General features: G+C 38.7%; 2 protein-coding genes across 4 annotated transcripts; one reads left to right on the top strand and one right to left on the bottom strand.

The window, feature by feature from the left end:
* Positions 1-7,959: 7,959 nt before the first annotated feature.
* Positions 7,960-13,183, top strand: vsig10l2 (V-set and immunoglobulin domain containing 10 like 2; the record flags this gene model as incomplete). The annotated part of the gene is made up of 12 exons (XM_079847981.1): positions 7,960-8,055; positions 8,322-8,675; positions 9,137-9,415; positions 9,542-9,817; positions 10,527-10,784; positions 10,868-11,128; positions 11,214-11,504; positions 11,675-11,983; positions 12,560-12,682; positions 12,777-12,801; positions 12,887-12,993; positions 13,083-13,183. Exons 1-12 carry the CDS (start codon positions 7,986-7,988, stop codon positions 13,181-13,183), a joined length of 2,454 nt encoding a protein of 817 aa, XP_079704107.1. The 5' UTR covers positions 7,960-7,985.
* chek1 (checkpoint kinase 1) lies at positions 12,700-17,814 on the bottom strand. Of its 3 annotated transcripts, none has more exons than XM_079847978.1 (13): positions 17,674-17,814; positions 17,308-17,380; positions 16,996-17,219; positions 16,800-16,864; positions 16,618-16,687; positions 15,886-16,074; positions 15,700-15,804; positions 15,409-15,504; positions 15,243-15,324; positions 14,957-15,122; positions 14,526-14,657; positions 14,308-14,409; positions 12,700-14,112 (listed from the first exon to the last, which is right to left on the bottom strand). In XM_079847978.1, the coding sequence occupies exons 2-13, from the start codon at positions 17,370-17,372 to the stop codon at positions 14,020-14,022; spliced, it is 1,389 nt and encodes a 462-aa protein (XP_079704104.1). In that variant the 5' UTR covers positions 17,373-17,380; positions 17,674-17,814; the 3' UTR covers positions 12,700-14,019. The 3 variants fall into 3 exon arrangements, with proteins under 3 accessions (XP_079704104.1, XP_079704103.1, XP_079704105.1); XM_079847977.1 differs by having other exon boundaries at positions 17,658-17,801; XM_079847979.1 differs by having other exon boundaries at positions 15,243-15,321; positions 17,658-17,801.
* Positions 17,815-18,263: the final 449 nt, after the last annotated feature.

Raw genomic sequence — 18,263 nt, 5'->3', positions numbered from 1 at the left:
AACTCCTCCTACAGTTTTAATCTGATCATCTTCAAATTTGGTGAGTGTAATCTTAAGGCCTTTGCGACGTTAAATTGCGAAGATCTTGAGTTTTCGTCGAAGGGCGGGTCCTCGGCGGCCTTACAAATTTCGATGTTTCGCCATGAAACAGGAAGTTGCTGTAACTCAGGCATGGAATGTCCAATCTCCCCCAAACTTCACACGTTTGATAAGAGTTCTGTCCTGAACACATGGCCATGCTCATATTCAGTTATAGTCATAGCGCCACCTGCTGGCAACAGGAAGTGACATGTTTAACACTGTTATGGACTCCTAATAACATATAAAAAAGTGCCAGCAAGTGCGAAACATGCTAACAACATACTAGAAGCATGCTAAAACATGCTAGCAAACTCTTAGCTAAGTGCTAAAGCATGCTATTATTGCAATTAAATAGGAATTTGCTGTAACTCAGGCATGGAATGTCCAATCTGCCCCAAACTTCACACTTTTGATAAGCGTTCTGTCCTGAACACATCTACATGATAATATTCAGTTATAGTAATAGCGCCACCTACTGGCAACAGGAAGTGTCATGTTTAACACGTTGATGCCATTCTAGCAACATGTTAAAAATGCCATTGAGGTCTAAACATGCTAGAAACATGTTAAAACATGCTAGCAATACTTAGCTAAGTGCTAAAGCATGCTAATTCAATGAAACAGGATGTTGTTGTTACTCAAGAAGGCAATGTCCAATATGCGCCAAACTTCACACTTTTAATAAACGTTCTGTCCTGAACACATGACCATGCTCATATTCAGTTACAGTCATAGTGCCACCTGCTGGCAACAGGAAGTGACATGTTAAACACTGTTGTGGACATATAAAAACATATAAAAAAAGTGCCAGCAAGTGCTAAACATGCTAACAACATACTAGAAACATGCTAAAACATGCTAGCAAACACTTAGCTAAGTGCTAAAGCATGCTATTGCTGCAATTAAATAGGAATTTGCTGTAACACAGGCATGGAATGTCCAATCTGCCCCAAACTTCACACGTTTGATAAGAGTCATGGCCTGAACACATCTACATGAGAATATTCAGTTATAGTAATAGCGCCACCTGCTGTCAACAGGAAGTGACATGTTTAACACTGTTGTGGTCTCCTAATAACATATATAAAAGAGCCAGCAAGTGCTAAACAGGTTAGCAACATACTAGAAACATGCTAGCAAACACTTAGCTAAGTGATAAAGCATGCTATTACTGCAATTAAATAGGAATTTGCTGTAACTCAGGCATGGAACGTCCAATCTGCCCCAAACTTCACATGTTTGATAAGAATCATGGCCTGAACGCATGCCTATGCTCAAATTCAGTTATAGTAATAGCGCCACCTACTGGCAACAGGAAGTGACATGTTTAACACGTTGATGCCGTTCTAGCAACATGTTAAAAATGCCATTGAGTTCTAAACATGCTAGAAACATATTAAAACATGCTAGCAATACTTAGCTAAGTGCTAAAGCATGCTAATTCAATGAAACAGGACTTTGTTGTTACTCAAGAAGGCAATGTACAATCTACCCCAAACGTCACACGTTTGATAAGAGTTATCTCTTGAACACATGTCCATGCTCATATTTAGTTATAGTCATAGCGCCACCTGCTGGCAACAGGAAGTGACGTTTAACACTGTTCTTGACTCCTAATAACATATAAAAAAATGCCAGTAGGTGCTAAACATCCTACCAACATACTAGAGACATGCTAAAACATAATAGCAAACACTTAGCTAAGTGCTAAAGAATGATATTACTGCAATTAAATATGAATTTGCTGTAACTCAGGCATGGAATGTCCAATCTGCCCCAAACTTCACACTTTTGATAAGCGTTCTGTCCTGAACACATGACCATGCTTATATTCAGTTACAGTCATAGCGCCACCTGCTGGCAACAGGAAGTGACATGTTTAACACTGTTGTGGACTCCTAATAACATATAAAAAAGTGCCAGCAAGTGTTAAACATGCTATCAACATACTAGAAACATGCTAAAACATGCTAGCAAACTCTTAGCCAAGTGCTAAAGCATGCTATTATTGCAATTAAATAGGAATTTGCTGTAACTCAGGCATGGAATGTCCAATCTGCCCCAAACTTCACACTTTTGATAAGAGTCATGGCCTGAACACATCTACATGAGAATGTTCAGTTATAGTAATAGCGCCACCAACTGGCAACAGGAAGTGACATGTTTAACACGTTGATGCCGTTCTAGCAACATGTTAAAACATGCTAACAATGCTTAGCTAAGTTCTAAAGAATGCTAATTCAATGAAACATGACTTTGTTGTTACTCAAGAAGGCAATGTCCAATTTGCACCAAACTTCACATGTTTGATAAGAGTTCTGTCCTGAACACACATCCATGCTCATATTCAGTTATAGTCATAACGCCACCTACTGGCAACAGAAACTGACATGGTTAACACAGTAATGCAGTACTAACCACATAATTATTGTGTACTAAGCATGCTAGAAACAGACTGAACATGCTAGCAACACTTAGCTGAGTCATGAAGCATGCTATTATCACCATTATACAAAACATTTTGTAACTGACTTTGACATACTCTTACTATATATACCTCCTTAAATGTACATTTCCCAACCATGCTCTGCCTTCCTAAAGCCACCGAGTGTTGATGGCACGGGTGCGAGGGCCCTTTCATCGCTGCTTGCAGCTTTAATTATTATTATTATTATTCTTCTCCGCATTGAATTGCATTTTTGAGGGCCTAAACATGCGCGAAAACTCACGAAACTTTGCACACGCGTCAGAACTGGCGAAAATTTACATCTGATATAGGTTTCAGAATTGGACGGGGCAAAATGGCTCGATAGCGCCACCTATAAAAGTTCAACGGAGTGCGCCTCCTGCAACGTTCCACGTACGTGCACGAAATTCGGTACATACGTGTAATGACCTAATACCTACAAAAAAGTCTCTTGGAGCATAGCCCTAAACACAACAGGAAGTCAGCCATTTTGAACTTCCTCTCAGATTTTTGTGCAGTTTTTGCCATTTTCAGGCCTCGTACTTTAACGAACTCCTCCTACAGTTTTAATCTGATCATCTTCAAATTTGGTGAGTGTAATCTTAAGGCCTTTGCGACGTTAAATTGCGAAGATCTTGAGTTTTCGTCGAAGGGCGGGTCCTCGGCGGCCTTACAAATTTCGATGTTTCGCCATGAAACAGGAAGTTGCTGTAACTCAGGCATGGAATGTCCAATCTCCCCCAAACTTCACACGTTTGATAAGAGTTCTGTCCTGAACACATGGCCATGCTCATATTCAGTTATAGTCATAGCGCCACCTGCTGGCAACAGGAAGTGACATGTTTAACACTGTTATGGACTCCTAATAACATATAAAAAAGTGCCAGCAAGTGCGAAACATGCTAACAACATACTAGAAGCATGCTAAAACATGCTAGCAAACTCTTAGCTAAGTGCTAAAGCATGCTATTATTGCAATTAAATAGGAATTTGCTGTAACTCAGGCATGGAATGTCCAATCTGCCCCAAACTTCACACTTTTGATAAGCGTTCTGTCCTGAACACATCTACATGATAATATTCAGTTATAGTAATAGCGCCACCTACTGGCAACAGGAAGTGTCATGTTTAACACGTTGATGCCATTCTAGCAACATGTTAAAAATGCCATTGAGGTCTAAACATGCTAGAAACATGTTAAAACATGCTAGCAATACTTAGCTAAGTGCTAAAGCATGCTAATTCAATGAAACAGGATGTTGTTGTTACTCAAGAAGGCAATGTCCAATATGCGCCAAACTTCACACTTTTAATAAACGTTCTGTCCTGAACACATGACCATGCTCATATTCAGTTACAGTCATAGTGCCACCTGCTGGCAACAGGAAGTGACATGTTAAACACTGTTGTGGACATATAAAAACATATAAAAAAAGTGCCAGCAAGTGCTAAACATGCTAACAACATACTAGAAACATGCTAAAACATGCTAGCAAACACTTAGCTAAGTGCTAAAGCATGCTATTGCTGCAATTAAATAGGAATTTGCTGTAACACAGGCATGGAATGTCCAATCTGCCCCAAACTTCACACGTTTGATAAGAGTCATGGCCTGAACACATCTACATGAGAATATTCAGTTATAGTAATAGCGCCACCTGCTGTCAACAGGAAGTGACATGTTTAACACTGTTGTGGTCTCCTAATAACATATATAAAAGAGCCAGCAAGTGCTAAACAGGTTAGCAACATACTAGAAACATGCTAGCAAACACTTAGCTAAGTGATAAAGCATGCTATTACTGCAATTAAATAGGAATTTGCTGTAACTCAGGCATGGAACGTCCAATCTGCCCCAAACTTCACATGTTTGATAAGAATCATGGCCTGAACGCATGCCTATGCTCAAATTCAGTTATAGTAATAGCGCCACCTACTGGCAACAGGAAGTGACATGTTTAACACGTTGATGCCGTTCTAGCAACATGTTAAAAATGCCATTGAGTTCTAAACATGCTAGAAACATATTAAAACATGCTAGCAATACTTAGCTAAGTGCTAAAGCATGCTAATTCAATGAAACAGGACTTTGTTGTTACTCAAGAAGGCAATGTACAATCTACCCCAAACGTCACACGTTTGATAAGAGTTATCTCTTGAACACATGTCCATGCTCATATTTAGTTATAGTCATAGCGCCACCTGCTGGCAACAGGAAGTGACGTTTAACACTGTTCTTGACTCCTAATAACATATAAAAAAAAGAAATGATAAAGAATGATATTACTGCAATTAAATATGAATTTGCTGTAACTCAGGCATGGAATGTCCAATCTGCCCCAAACTTCACACTTTTGATAAGCGTTCTGTCCTGAACACATGACCATGCTTATATTCAGTTACAGTCATAGCGCCACCTGCTGGCAACAGGAAGTGACATGTTTAACACTGTTGTGGACTCCTAATAACATATAAAAAAGTGCCAGCAAGTGTTAAACATGCTAACAACATACTAGAAACATGCTAAAACATGCTAGCAAACTCTTAGCCAAGTGCTAAAGCATGCTATTATTGCAATTAAATAGGAATTTGCTGTAACTCAGGCATGGAATGTCCAATCTGCCCCAAACTTCACACTTTTGATAAGAGTCATGGCCTGAACACATCTACATGAGAATGTTCAGTTATAGTAATAGCGCCACCAACTGGCAACAGGAAGTGACATGTTTAACACGTTGATGCCGTTCTAGCAACATGTTAAAACATGCTAACAATGCTTAGCTAAGTTCTAAAGAATGCTAATTCAATGAAACATGACTTTGTTGTTACTCAAGAAGGCAATGTCCAATTTGCACCAAACTTCACATGTTTGATAAGAGTTCTGTCCTGAACACACATCCATGCTCATATTCAGTTATAGTCATAACGCCACCTACTGGCAACAGAAACTGACATGGTTAACACAGTAATGCAGTACTAACCACATAATTATTGTGTACTAAGCATGCTAGAAACAGACTGAACATGCTAGCAACACTTAGCTGAGTCATGAAGCATGCTATTATCACCATTATACAAAACATTTTGTAACTGACTTTGACATACTCTTACTATATATACCTCCTTAAATGTACATTTCCCAACCATGCTCTGCCTTCCTAAAGCCACCGAGTGTTGATGGCACGGGTGCGAGGGCCCTTTCATCGCTGCTTGCAGCTTTAATTTTATATTAAAATGGGTATTTTTTTTTCAGCTTTAGTAATGGTGAAACTTGCGACAGCATGATCTATGACCAATACAAAATAGTCATTATTCATATTTTTTGCATCTTTAAACTGTGTATGCTGTGTGTATGAATGTATATATATATATTACACACACTGTATATATGAGACTTTTTTTTGTGCATCAGCATATTTCAGGAAGTAGAACTGTGAATCTCTTTGGTCATTTGTGCTTTATTATTGTTTACATTATGCTTTGTGACATTTATGCACAATGGTACAAAGTTCTTTCATGCACTGCAATTTTAACAACTGCATAGAGTATTTATATAGTGTATGGGCATGAGACAATGTGCAGAAATGTGATGCATTATATTATATGTATTTGTGTGTTGTTATAGTGACAGCTGGTACTAAATAAGCTGTTAATGATGTAAATGAATGTTTTAACCACTTGTGATTTTTTTTCTCTTTTCTACTAATAAATAAACATTGGATTCAATATAAAGTTTGTTTGGTTTTAGTATCGCTGATTATATCTGATAATATTGTATATTTTCTTGCATTTTACCAGAATGTGATGATGAAATGCAATGCAAAGTGTAATGAGGAGGTGATTGTGTGAAGGTTACACAATAAAATAATAATCTGATTAAACCTACTTATAGATTGAATTTAATATACATGACATACTGTATGCCATCTGGCGTAAACATGACAGATCACAGCTGGTTTCGTCTGGTTACAGAACTGATTGGCGCTAATCACATAACTCCGATTATGAACTATTTGAACGAGTGCATTTGTGTGTCAGTAGTGGAGCTGCTGTAAACCAACTGTCTCTCTTGTGTTCAGACCAGATTGTATCAGAACCTCAGTGGCCACTAAAAGTATTTGACAGTTTTGAATGTCATTGTATTACACAACAAAACATAATTATTCACAATAGTTACGTAATGTCTATATTATAATTTTCACTGGCATCTGTGTATTTGGGTTGTGTTCTCGGTTCCAGTGTGCTTGTCCACTTTACATGGAAGTGTAACATGAGAAACTCATGAATGAATGTAGCAAGGCACTCTGTTTCCTTTGCTTGGCTGAGCTGTTATGGATGGAAACACGAACACACACACACACACACACACACACACACACACACACACACACACACACACACACACACACACACACACACACACACACACACACACACACACACACACACGTATACTTAGCTATGTAAATGGACATTCCATAGACAAAATAGTTTTTATACTGTACAAACTGTATATTCTATCCTAAACCTACCCATCACACAAAACGTTCTGCATTTTTACATTTTTAAAAAAAACTTTAATTACTTTATTTTTTATACCAGATTTACAAATGAGGACATCCCTAAAGGAAGGTTTTTTGAGCTTTTGTCAGGTTTTGGTCACTTCTGGGTATAAATTTGTCCCCAAAATATAGCTAAGTAGGTACACACACACACACACACACACACAAATTCTGACCTCAAACCCAGAGAGGGGATGAGCTCAGAAGAGCAGAGATCTGTGATTAAAGTGCATCTCCTCAGGCTGTGAACCCAGCAACTAACCCTGGAATCTAAACGTAGATTTATTTTATTGCCCATTAGCCACAACCTACCTTTATATGCAGCCTGCATTAAAACAGACTGCATGGATGGGGGAAATTAACAATTCCAAATTGATGAAAAAGATTTGTGTGAAAATTAAATTCATAATCTAAAATCTGTGTATCGATTAATTAATTAATGCTGTCAGGCCACAATTAAAGCACTGTTGTTGTTTTTTTATATAAGAGAATAAATCATTGTGTTACAGCATGTATCAAAGGTTTTTTCTTTCTCACTGCGTGTGATGGAATGCAAGAACGGCCATCCATCCCGCCACCCTCAATAATAGATGAGACACAGCTATCATTGTGTCATCCTAAACCTTTCTACTCCAGTCCGCTGTATTCTTGTTCATGGAGGGGAAGGTCTGTGAATTATTCAAGCCAAATCAGTTTAGAGAGACTCAGTTGCTTCTTTCTCTCATTGAGCCTGTGGACTTCGGCTGTAATCATAAGCTCAGAGAGGTCACATCATATTTATTGGATATTTCTTTTTGTTTTTTCTTATTTTTTGAAGATAGCTGTTGTGCCTTTTTACATATTGGTCAAGGCATTGGACATGAGATCATGGCACCATGGTTCAAAGAGTTTTAGGGGTACCTTATATCTGTCTGACTGTTTTATTTCTACCCATCCTCCTTCAAGGTAAGAAAATCAACAAACATTTTCAATATTCTGTTCAGTGCCAGTGTCAACTAATACTTTCAATCATACATTTGTTAGCTGTTCCATTTGATTAGAAGTATTTGTTTTCTTGTTCAGACTCTGATTGGTGTGTGTGTGGAATGAGGAAAATTAAATGCATATTATTTCTCATATTGTCAAAATACTCGTGACATACCCTTAGCAACTTAAAGCTAATAATATCTTGGATCACTGCCACCTTTAAAATTATTTTTGTGCTCTCCCAGGCGTAGATATCTTGGACCCGGGACAGGTGGTATACAGTGAGACCAAGACCAATGGTGTGGTGGGACGTGGAGTCATCTTGGAGTGTGGCCCCACCTTACCCGATGTCTACATCTGGGGCTTCACACAACCGGGCACAGACATCATCCGTGCTGTGGTGTACAACTTTGGGAAGGGTCCCAAAATACAGAAATTAGCCAACGAATTGGGTGATCTGACAGTAATCAGCAACAGCGCCTCTCTGTCCATTGAGAAGCTTCTTCTGGCTGCAGAAGGAGTGTACACCTGCCAGGCACTGTATGATACCCCGGAAGGAGCCAAGCTGTATTACTACTATGTATTTCTGCATGTTCTAGGTTAGTGGTAATCAGAGGTTGTCTAAGTACTGATCTGGGCAATGGCTGATCAAGTTCAAGGTTCATTTATATTGATCCTGGGATTTAAAGTGGTGCAGAAACCCTAAATTACCATCATGTCTTACTGGTATGCCCCAAAGTCTTCTTAACTAGTATACATCAAAACTATTGTTGTTATATTGTTTACACCAAGGAACTAGTCTTGTGATTAACTAGTGATTGATCTAGTTAAGTATAACTTTGACGATATTAGCATGAATTGTTTGTTACCATCTACAAAATTAATAAATTAATACATGTAAAGGTAATTTCCAATAAATAAAAAAAACTTAAACAATTTCAGTTACACTGAAAATACATCAACTTGTTTATTGTTTAGGTTGTGCTATGTTATTATATTTTACAGCCACTCTTTCGTGATCTATCAGTAATGAGGTTCCATTTTGTAATGACTTTAACAGTGCCAGTTACCAAACCTTACATTTTGATGAGCGACTCTTCGCCAGTGGAGGGCACATCAATGACCATGCGCTGTGGCCTGGAGAATGGAACTGGGCCTATTAATTACATATGGGAACAGGAGAGTCGGGAAAGCCAGCTCACCACCATGGCTGAGATCTATGACGACAACCGATTCAATGTCACTGAGGTCAACCGCAATCACACTGGATGGTACAGGTGTCTTGCCAGCAACCAAGTCAACCAGCAGCGCAGTGACCGAATCTGGCTCGACATCATTTGTAAGAGACTCCCAAGTACTCTTTGAAATAAACAACACAGTTTGGTGCATCATATCATTTTAGTCTGTGATATGAAAAGCAATTTAAAGAGAATCTGCCATGTAAGCATCTATGTCTCTTTTCTAGTTGGTCCAGACCAGCCTCAGATCGATGTCACCCCGTACTCAGTGACAGAGCGGGGTTATTCCGCCCTGGAAAAAGAGACGGTTTCCCTCCTGTGTCAAGCTTCTTCTAATCCCCCCAGTCAGTATGTCTGGTTCTACAACAACTCCCAGGTGTACACGGGTCCACAGTTCACCATCACCAAGGTCCTACGCATGCACACGGGCCACTATGCATGCCTGGCTCAGAACACTTACCTCAACACCCGCTCCAGGAAAACCATCACCCTCACCGTCTACTGTGAGTGCTCCCACAAACCCCTGCCTGGATTCTGGTGGCCATCTTTGCTGTTTCTTCAACCTGTCCTGATAGAGTTCTACAGCTTCTTCAAGTTTGCTTCTCAAATTTCTTGCCTTTGCTTCCTCTTACATCTTTTCCTTTACACAAACATGCTCACACGAACATAAAGACAGTTACGTAAACAAAGGTGTCAGGATTCCAGAGTGGCCGATTGTGGACGTGCATCTGGAGGAGATGAAGGACAGTTCTGAGGTATACAGCAGGTGTGATTGCTTCTGTGCTATGACAAGTCGAGAAAGGCCAAAAGGCCTTGTTTTGCTTTGTCATAACACCTCAATCCCCCCTTCATGCCTTGAATGTACATCTATTCTTGAATGACCAGGGTGCTAACAACCCCACCAATACTGTATACTAACACATCAACACCTTCTCATGATATGTCTTAAAGTTTGGCTCAGTTGAAACAGGTGAAATCCTAATAGGTGATGTTTTTTTTTTAGCAGATGCCAATCCAATATTTCACTACTCTTGAACTTTCTAGAAGATGACTACCTCTTCTATCTAGATAAATAATAGACACCTAAGCCGACCTCTTCATTCGGCTCAAATTCAGGAGCACTTCTCTGCCTCTATCAGTTTCCAAAATTGGCCCAAATTACCCTGGATCCATTTCACTGCCCTGTGTTACACAATGGTTTTGTTCCCACAGATCCTCCAGATGGCGCTCCAACATGCTCGATCTCACCAGTAAACAATTACACTGACTTGGCCCTCCACTGTACCTGGGAGGGTGGTATCCCCGCAGCCAATTTGAGATGGACCCCGTATGTGTTTGGAGAAGAGAGTGAGGGACTCACAAACATCACCAAGATTCAGAAAGGTGAAGTGACTGGAAACAACACTGTGTTCATCTGTCAAGGCTCACACATCGCATCAAATGAAATCAAGAGCTGCAGTGCCAGAACTTGTAAGTGTAAAACCAAGAGCAACTAGTTCACGTTGAGATGAATGAAAGGTCAGTAAATAATTTGTACATACTCTTGATCCCAGGGATGCCCTATGGGGAGCCAAAGTGTTCTGCATATGCAACACGAAACAATGAGTACCTAATGCTGTCCTGCTCTTGGGAAGGTGGGTTCCCTCGAGCCCTGGTATGGTGGGCCTCCAGCTCAGGGGACATGCAAGGCACGTCTGAGGAGAATGCCAACATCCTGGTTCTGCGGTCAAGCGCTATCTACAGTGGCAAGGCCTTTATATGCCATGCAAAACATCCATTGGCTAAGGGGACCAAACAGTGTACTTTAAAGCTGGGTAAGAAAGGGACAGTCATTATTTTTCAGCACTCTTTTAAAACAGTAAAATAATCCAGTTAAAACTGTGTCCTTTCGGTCTTCAGAGGCACCAGTCCTAGTGACCCAGCGCAGTGTGATGACCGTCTATGAGGGTAGTGATGTCCAGCTCACCTGTATCTTGAGTAGAAACTACCCTGTCACAGAGATCACCTGGTACAACAACCTGAAACAGCATGTGATTGAGATTCCTAAGAAGTATGTCCTGGAGCGGGCTGCTGCCTGGACCAACTTGACCGTGCGGGAAACGGACAGCGATACGGACAGCGGACAGTACTGGTGTTCGGCTACCAATGCTGTCGGAGGGGCAGAGATTCCCATTATGCTGATGGTGAAGAGTAAGCAAGCCTTTTAGTTTCATACTGACATTATACTTCATATACATTACTTACAATACAATGGTACATAATGCACATGGATAGGTACTACTGTATCTATCTCAACTCCTGTAGCTCTTTAATTGGTTGTTATATATAAATGAATAACTTTCTAAATCTTCCTATTTCAGGGTATCCAATGCCCCCAAATATAAGCATCAATAAGATAATTTACAACAGTCGTCAACGGATTGATGTTGACCTAGAGTGGCAGCTCCAGACTGATGGCGAGCTCACCGGGTTCTTTATAGAGCGCCAGAGGCTCCCTGATCCTGTGAAGAAAAGAAACAGTGATCTTCTCTGGCAGAAATTGGTAGATCTGGAGCCTGATTCCCGAAGCTACCAAATCAACAATCTGGATCCCACAGCAACCTATGCATTTCGCATTACTGCCCTCAACCATCGCACCATTGGAAACCCTTCAGAGATAAAGAGCCCAGGTGAGAACACTTACAAGGTACATTGAAAATCTGAGCATCAATGCACATATAAACATGAATTAAATGAAAATAGAAAAGCAGAATATAATTTGATGCTGTTGGCAAATGTTTAAGATTGGGGTGTTTTTGTTGTTGGGATTTTTTTTTTAATAGTTATCACTCACTGAAAATCTAATGCTGTTGTTTTTTGTTTTGTTGTCCATTCAGGTGAAATGCACACTTGACCACTTCCATACCCACACATCTCCATCCTTCTATCCCTTTCCTCTTACATGACCTACCTGTTAACTTACCCTTTGACCTTTCCTGACATTACTTTTGTCTACTCATCTCATTCTGTCTGATAACAACTTGCCTCTAAAAAAAGAGCATATGATCATATATGCTAATGATGCTAAATAAACTAGTTAACCCAAGTAAATGTTTAAGCTTATCCCCAAAAATCAGTAACACATTACAATTTATATTATGGAGTAAGAGCCCTAAGCCTCTGAATAAATGTCCGATTGCCATGGTACATGGTACACTATTGTGACACTGATATTGTGAAGCTGATATAGGTATGCTGTCTTCCAGCCGAACCTCCCTTCAATGCCTACCCAGCTGTGATTGGGGCAGCCATCGGGGGCATGATCATAGCCACAATAATCACTGTACTGCTCTTCTTGTATGTGGTACGGAACCGCAACAATAACCCACGTGAGTTACACATCCTTAATGTTGAAATAAATCCATTTATTTCATAGTTTACACTAGAAAGGCTGTATGCTAATACCACTTCCACACTTTACAGGGCTTCATGACTTGATATTTGGAAGGTATGCTTTGATAATTGATATTCAACAGTTATTTGATTGCTCTTTACTATTTCTTGACTACTTTACTACTATTTGTGTTTTTCAGGCAGAATAGCCAGTCTAGAGAGAACATTAACTTCCCTGAGGATGAGGTTCCTGGAACAGCAGAGGGGGAGAGAGGTACAGGACAGCCAAGCCCACCAGCTAGTCCAGGTACCTCACACCACTGAAACTTATTTATCCATCTCATACCAAAATAATTAGAAACTTATTTGAATTTTCAAAAAAACGCTTTCTTACAGCAGCATCGATGGCACTGCCAAGGCCAACTGCAACACCTACAAACCTTCCCCCTGGCGAGGAGCCAGTCAACGTAACTATTACTGTCATGGCCTCAAGCTAAAGACAAGGCTGATCATAACCATGTTTGTTACCATACATTTACTCCTGGGGATCAGGAACACATTCTCATCATCAATAGAAGTAAACTAAAAAAGGGGGAAAATAATTTTGTGTTGAATGTAATTTTATAAGATCAACTTTCAAGTGTCTCCCATTTAGATAACATCTATAACAGATATTAGCAAGCTGACATGGTTTTGGTATGACTAAAACACAAGCAAATTTCGTTAATTAACAGCAGGATTGTTATATTTTTTTCTACATTTACTGCTTGCTTCTCCTACACCAGTACACAGATTGAAAATGACTTGAGTACTTTTCCATTCACCTTTCATGTGTCTATTTACAATGAACTAAACTGATTTTAACTGCTTCTGAATCACATGGATTGAGGTAAACCAATCATATAGGTAAATGACAACTTGATATTTTTGAATGAATTGTCTTTGTAAGCAAAATACACTCATTTCTGAACTCAGCGTTGAATAAAATGAAGGGTGAACATGATACATTTTTCTTCCCTTTTCTAATTTAAACAAAGCTGTCTAAGACAAACAACATTATTAATGACAGATTTATTTTAAATGTTGCTTTCACTTGCATCTTTTCAAGAGGCAGCAGAACTCAAACCCTCTTCTTCACTGCAGTAACGGAACACAAATGAACAGATAAACTAAACTTGACAGTTTCTCCTCACTCCTTCACTCACTGATCAGAAAATACATATACAACTACAAACACAAATCCAAACACATTCCACAATAATAGAACAACTTAGTGTGTGTGTATATACGCATGTGTGAATGTAGGCTTTGCATGTTAAAATGTGGACATGCATCAATTCAAAGGCAAAACCTTTTGGTTACTAATAATGTCAGACAGCTTCAGTTTCAGTTTCAGGAATATTCTCTTGAATTCCAAACCGTCCCCCTAGAATACAAAAGAACAGTTTTGAGAAGACAGAGCTTTACTATTCAAAACATTTATACTATAAAAATAAATACTAATTATAAAAATTATTATTCTTTATTCAAAGATTCTTGACAAACCACTTAATTTAGAATCATCATAGTGAGGTAAATGTAATTAATAAGCCATAAATGATAGCATAACTAATTTGCTTACCTTTGACAGTCGGAAATCTACTAAAATGCGTTCCTCCATTTCCAGGAAGTGTACTATGAAGATCAGCTTATTATTGCGGCGATCCATTGTGGACACTGTCGCCTATTAATAGAAAGAGAGAAAAAGGGACAAGAAGATCAGTGCATTATAAGGTTCAAGATTTAGTGCAAAGTATTTAAAATACTTAAATGTAACAACTGATTGTTTTATCTAGAGACCTGATTGGTGCAGCTCTGTTTCCATGTGTGACCCATAGCAATGCAAGCATCACGGAGCGCAATGCAAGACGCCTCTGCCTTCTCCGTAGTAAAGAACCTGGTCATCCTTCTCACCAACCGCTGCCATGGGTTCTGCAAAAAAAATACAAATAAAATAAGTGAATGAATTTTTTTTTTAGGATTTCATTTAATTTGTTTTATTACATAAATAACTGAGTAAAAAAACAAACAAATGTAAAATGACCCAAAATGAATAATAAATCAGGCAATATATTTCAACAATATGAGTGACATAAAATTGAACAGAAATAACTGAGACATAAATCATAAAGCATAAGCATATATAAACATGCACAAAAACAAGAAGTGAAAAACAAAACAGTAAGTCAGAAGCATAGTATCATTTGTATTAATTTTATAGAATAGGTTACCTGGCTGGCACCCGGAGTGCCAAGTAGTTGGCTGCCCAGCAACATGTGGTCAGGACAGGTAGGCTGTGAAAAGCTGACACTGACATCAGTGTGCACTGTAACCTCCTTCTCCTCCCACAATCCCTGCGGTTCAGGCTGAGAGCTGGAGATCTGTGCTCTGTCATCACTGAGGAAACACATAGATGGATGTGACCCTTAGAACATAATATAGCATATACTAGTGAACAGTTTCTCTTCATACTAACCTGTCATTCAGCGGCCATTTGCATTAATTTGTGGTACTGACCTGTTTTTTCGTCTCAGCTGTGAGAGCTCTGAGTCAGCCCGATGCATCTTGGTTACTGGCATTTCACTCTGTCGTTTTACTGCTGTGGTCAAAAACACAGATCCAACAGAATCACAAAAATTCTTGAAAGACTTAGAGTTACTGAGCTAATGCTTGAAAGCAGTACCTGATTTGAAACTTCTGCAAAACCAACGATGTTTCTTCATTTCAGGAATGGTAAACCTTTCCTCTGGATTATGCAGTAATATCTTGGATAGCAGACCTGACAAAGAAAATAAAACACAAGTTTAAGCATCACATATATTCTGAGTGTTTTTTAAGGTGTTTTTATGCAGTTGCTAGGGTGTTCTGAGTAGTTGCTTTCTGGCCCAAGTAAAAGAGCCCACAATTCTATGATATTCTGGTCTAAATAAATACAAAAAATATATACTGGATAAAATAAAGCTAAGCTACTTACTCAGGGCCACAGCATCTATTTTCTTCCACGGTGTGAGGTAGATCTTCTTCTCCAGCCAATCTAAATATTCCTGACAGTTTTCGCTCGGCTGGTCCCATGGTAACTCTAAGGAAAAATGCAGTATATACTAATATCTTGACAATAAGATGCTGTCTCTGAATGACACTCAGAAAACTGTTGTCCTACCTCCAGCTAACATTGCAGTGAGCACAATGCCACAAGCCCAAGTGTCCGCAGGTTGAGCGTGGAACGCCGTTTGTGACATCAGCTCGGGGGCAACATAGGGTAGAGTGCCACACAGACGGGACAGCGACCGCTCTCGGCCACGGTGGCGGAACATGGTAGCCAGTCCAAAATCAGAGATCTTGAGATTATCTGAGCGAAAATATGCATTTTAATAAAATGTTGAATATTATAAATTATGTGCGTGTATACAAACACATGTATATACATTATATATATATATATATATATATTATATATATATATAAATAATATAAATAAAAATAGGAAAATTTTCTAACAAAGATTTTGCTATCACTTTATAACAAAAACTTTAACTCATCCATGCTGAATAAAAGTATTAATTTCTTTCCTAAACTTTTGAACGGAAGTGTATATTGTTACAAAAGATTTTTATTTTAAATAAATGTAAAAAAATATTAAGCAACTCACCTGTTTCCAACATTAATAATAACTGAGTATCAAATCAGCATATTAGAATGATTTCTGAAGGATCATGTGACACTGAAGACTGAAGTATTCATTATGAAAATTCAGTTTTGCATCACATAAATAAATAATATTTTATAGTATATTTAAATAGAAAACCATATATATATATATAAATATTTTTAATAAAGTTTTTGTCACAGTTAACACTGTTGTGTGAGGAAACACAAAACCATTTAGATGTACCTTTATCATCAAGAAGAATATTCTCAGGCTTTATGTCACGGTGTGTGATCCCAATGCTGTGAAGATATTCCTGTAAGTGATAGAGATTATCTAGTTTCACTACTAAGGCAGCTATGGGGTGAAAACTGTTCACAAAACAAACCAGAGTCAAAGAAAAAGTTTTAAAATCATCAAAACCTTACCACACCAGCTATTAACTGCTGAAAAAACCTGTGCGCCTCCTTTTCTGGCATCCCAACATCCGGTTCTGTCAGAATGGGAGTCAAATGACATTTTGAGTAGAATCTCCTCGCTCGTCACAAACAGTAAGATCCCACCAGATCTACATTACAGAACAAAGAAACTGATCCAACAAAAAAATGAATGTCCAAATCTCACCGATTCGGTCAAAGAGCTCTCCTCCGCTACAGTACTCCAAGAAGATGTACTGTGTCGTCCCCTCACTCCTATGCCCAAAGAAACGTACAATGTTGGGGTGTGAGAGCATCTTGCATATGCAAACCTCCTTCTTCACATTTTCTATACAATCCTTGGCTTTTGCCATGTCAACAACTTTCACAGCCACAGCCTCTTCTGTCTTCTTGTTGACCAGCAGTCGCACCCTACAATAATTTGAAGTAGATTAATATATTTTAAAACTTCAACTGATCAGGATGGCACTAATACAAAAGTACACTAGTGGTCACTTACTCTCCATACGCCCCCTCTCCGAGGGTTTGTACCACATCCCAGTCTTTAACAAAAGGCACAGACATGATTTGATCTGTGGACACAAGTCAGGACATCCTTGAGAACTAACGTTAGTGAAAGCAAACCAGTTAGGTTTTACTCTACACAGTAAGTAATAAGCAGCTCTTGCGGGAAAAAAGAGCAAAAAAAGCTGAAAGGACACAGAATATATTAGTTTTGAGCAAATAAACATGATGACATACATGCTAAATATGACTAGGTTAGCAACTGTAAACAAAAGTAAAATGTCAAATCCGACAATCAGATGCTGCCCGATGTCAATTTTATGTTACTTTGTCAAATAAACATACCTTGCGAGTCACCTACATCAGTGTTAAAGCTGTCCAATGTGAAGCAAGTTGTTTATCTGTTCTGTTTGTATATTTACACAGACAAGTTATGAATGTCTACAATGCGCGTCCGTCTAAACTTTGGCGCGTTCTGGAGACTTGACATCACCGGAAGTGCGCGGAGAGGAGACATTTCAAATTAAAAGCTTAGGGCGTCTAAATCCAATAGCAAGTGGCAATTTTAAAAATTAGTGGGGAACTTTTCATATTACCTGGAGTATTTGATCGTATCTTTTCGTGTTTGTTTCATTGGAATTAAATAGCAAAAGTGATTCTGTTCTGTTATGTAACTATCACCATCAGATATACAAAAACCTAATATACTAGCAGATATACAAACTAAAGATGAATGTGAGTAATGTTATTTTATGTGTTTCTGATCCTATACTTTTATATAGAATTGTAAAGAATTATTCCTACTAAAGAATATTGGTTAGAATCATAATAAACATTTTTGGTTTGTCTGGTTGCTTTTCTTTTCTTTTTTAATAAAACGTTTTTCTTGTCAATAAAACGTCATAAGATTAGAGGGGGGAAGGTGGGTATCGTTTTAACGCTTGAAAACTA

Source organism: Squalius cephalus, assembly GCF_949319135.1.
Source record: "Squalius cephalus genome assembly, chromosome: 17".
NCBI classification, from domain to species: domain Eukaryota; kingdom Metazoa; phylum Chordata; class Actinopteri; order Cypriniformes; family Leuciscidae; genus Squalius; species Squalius cephalus.
This window is presented reverse-complemented; position numbering and strand designations above follow the sequence as displayed.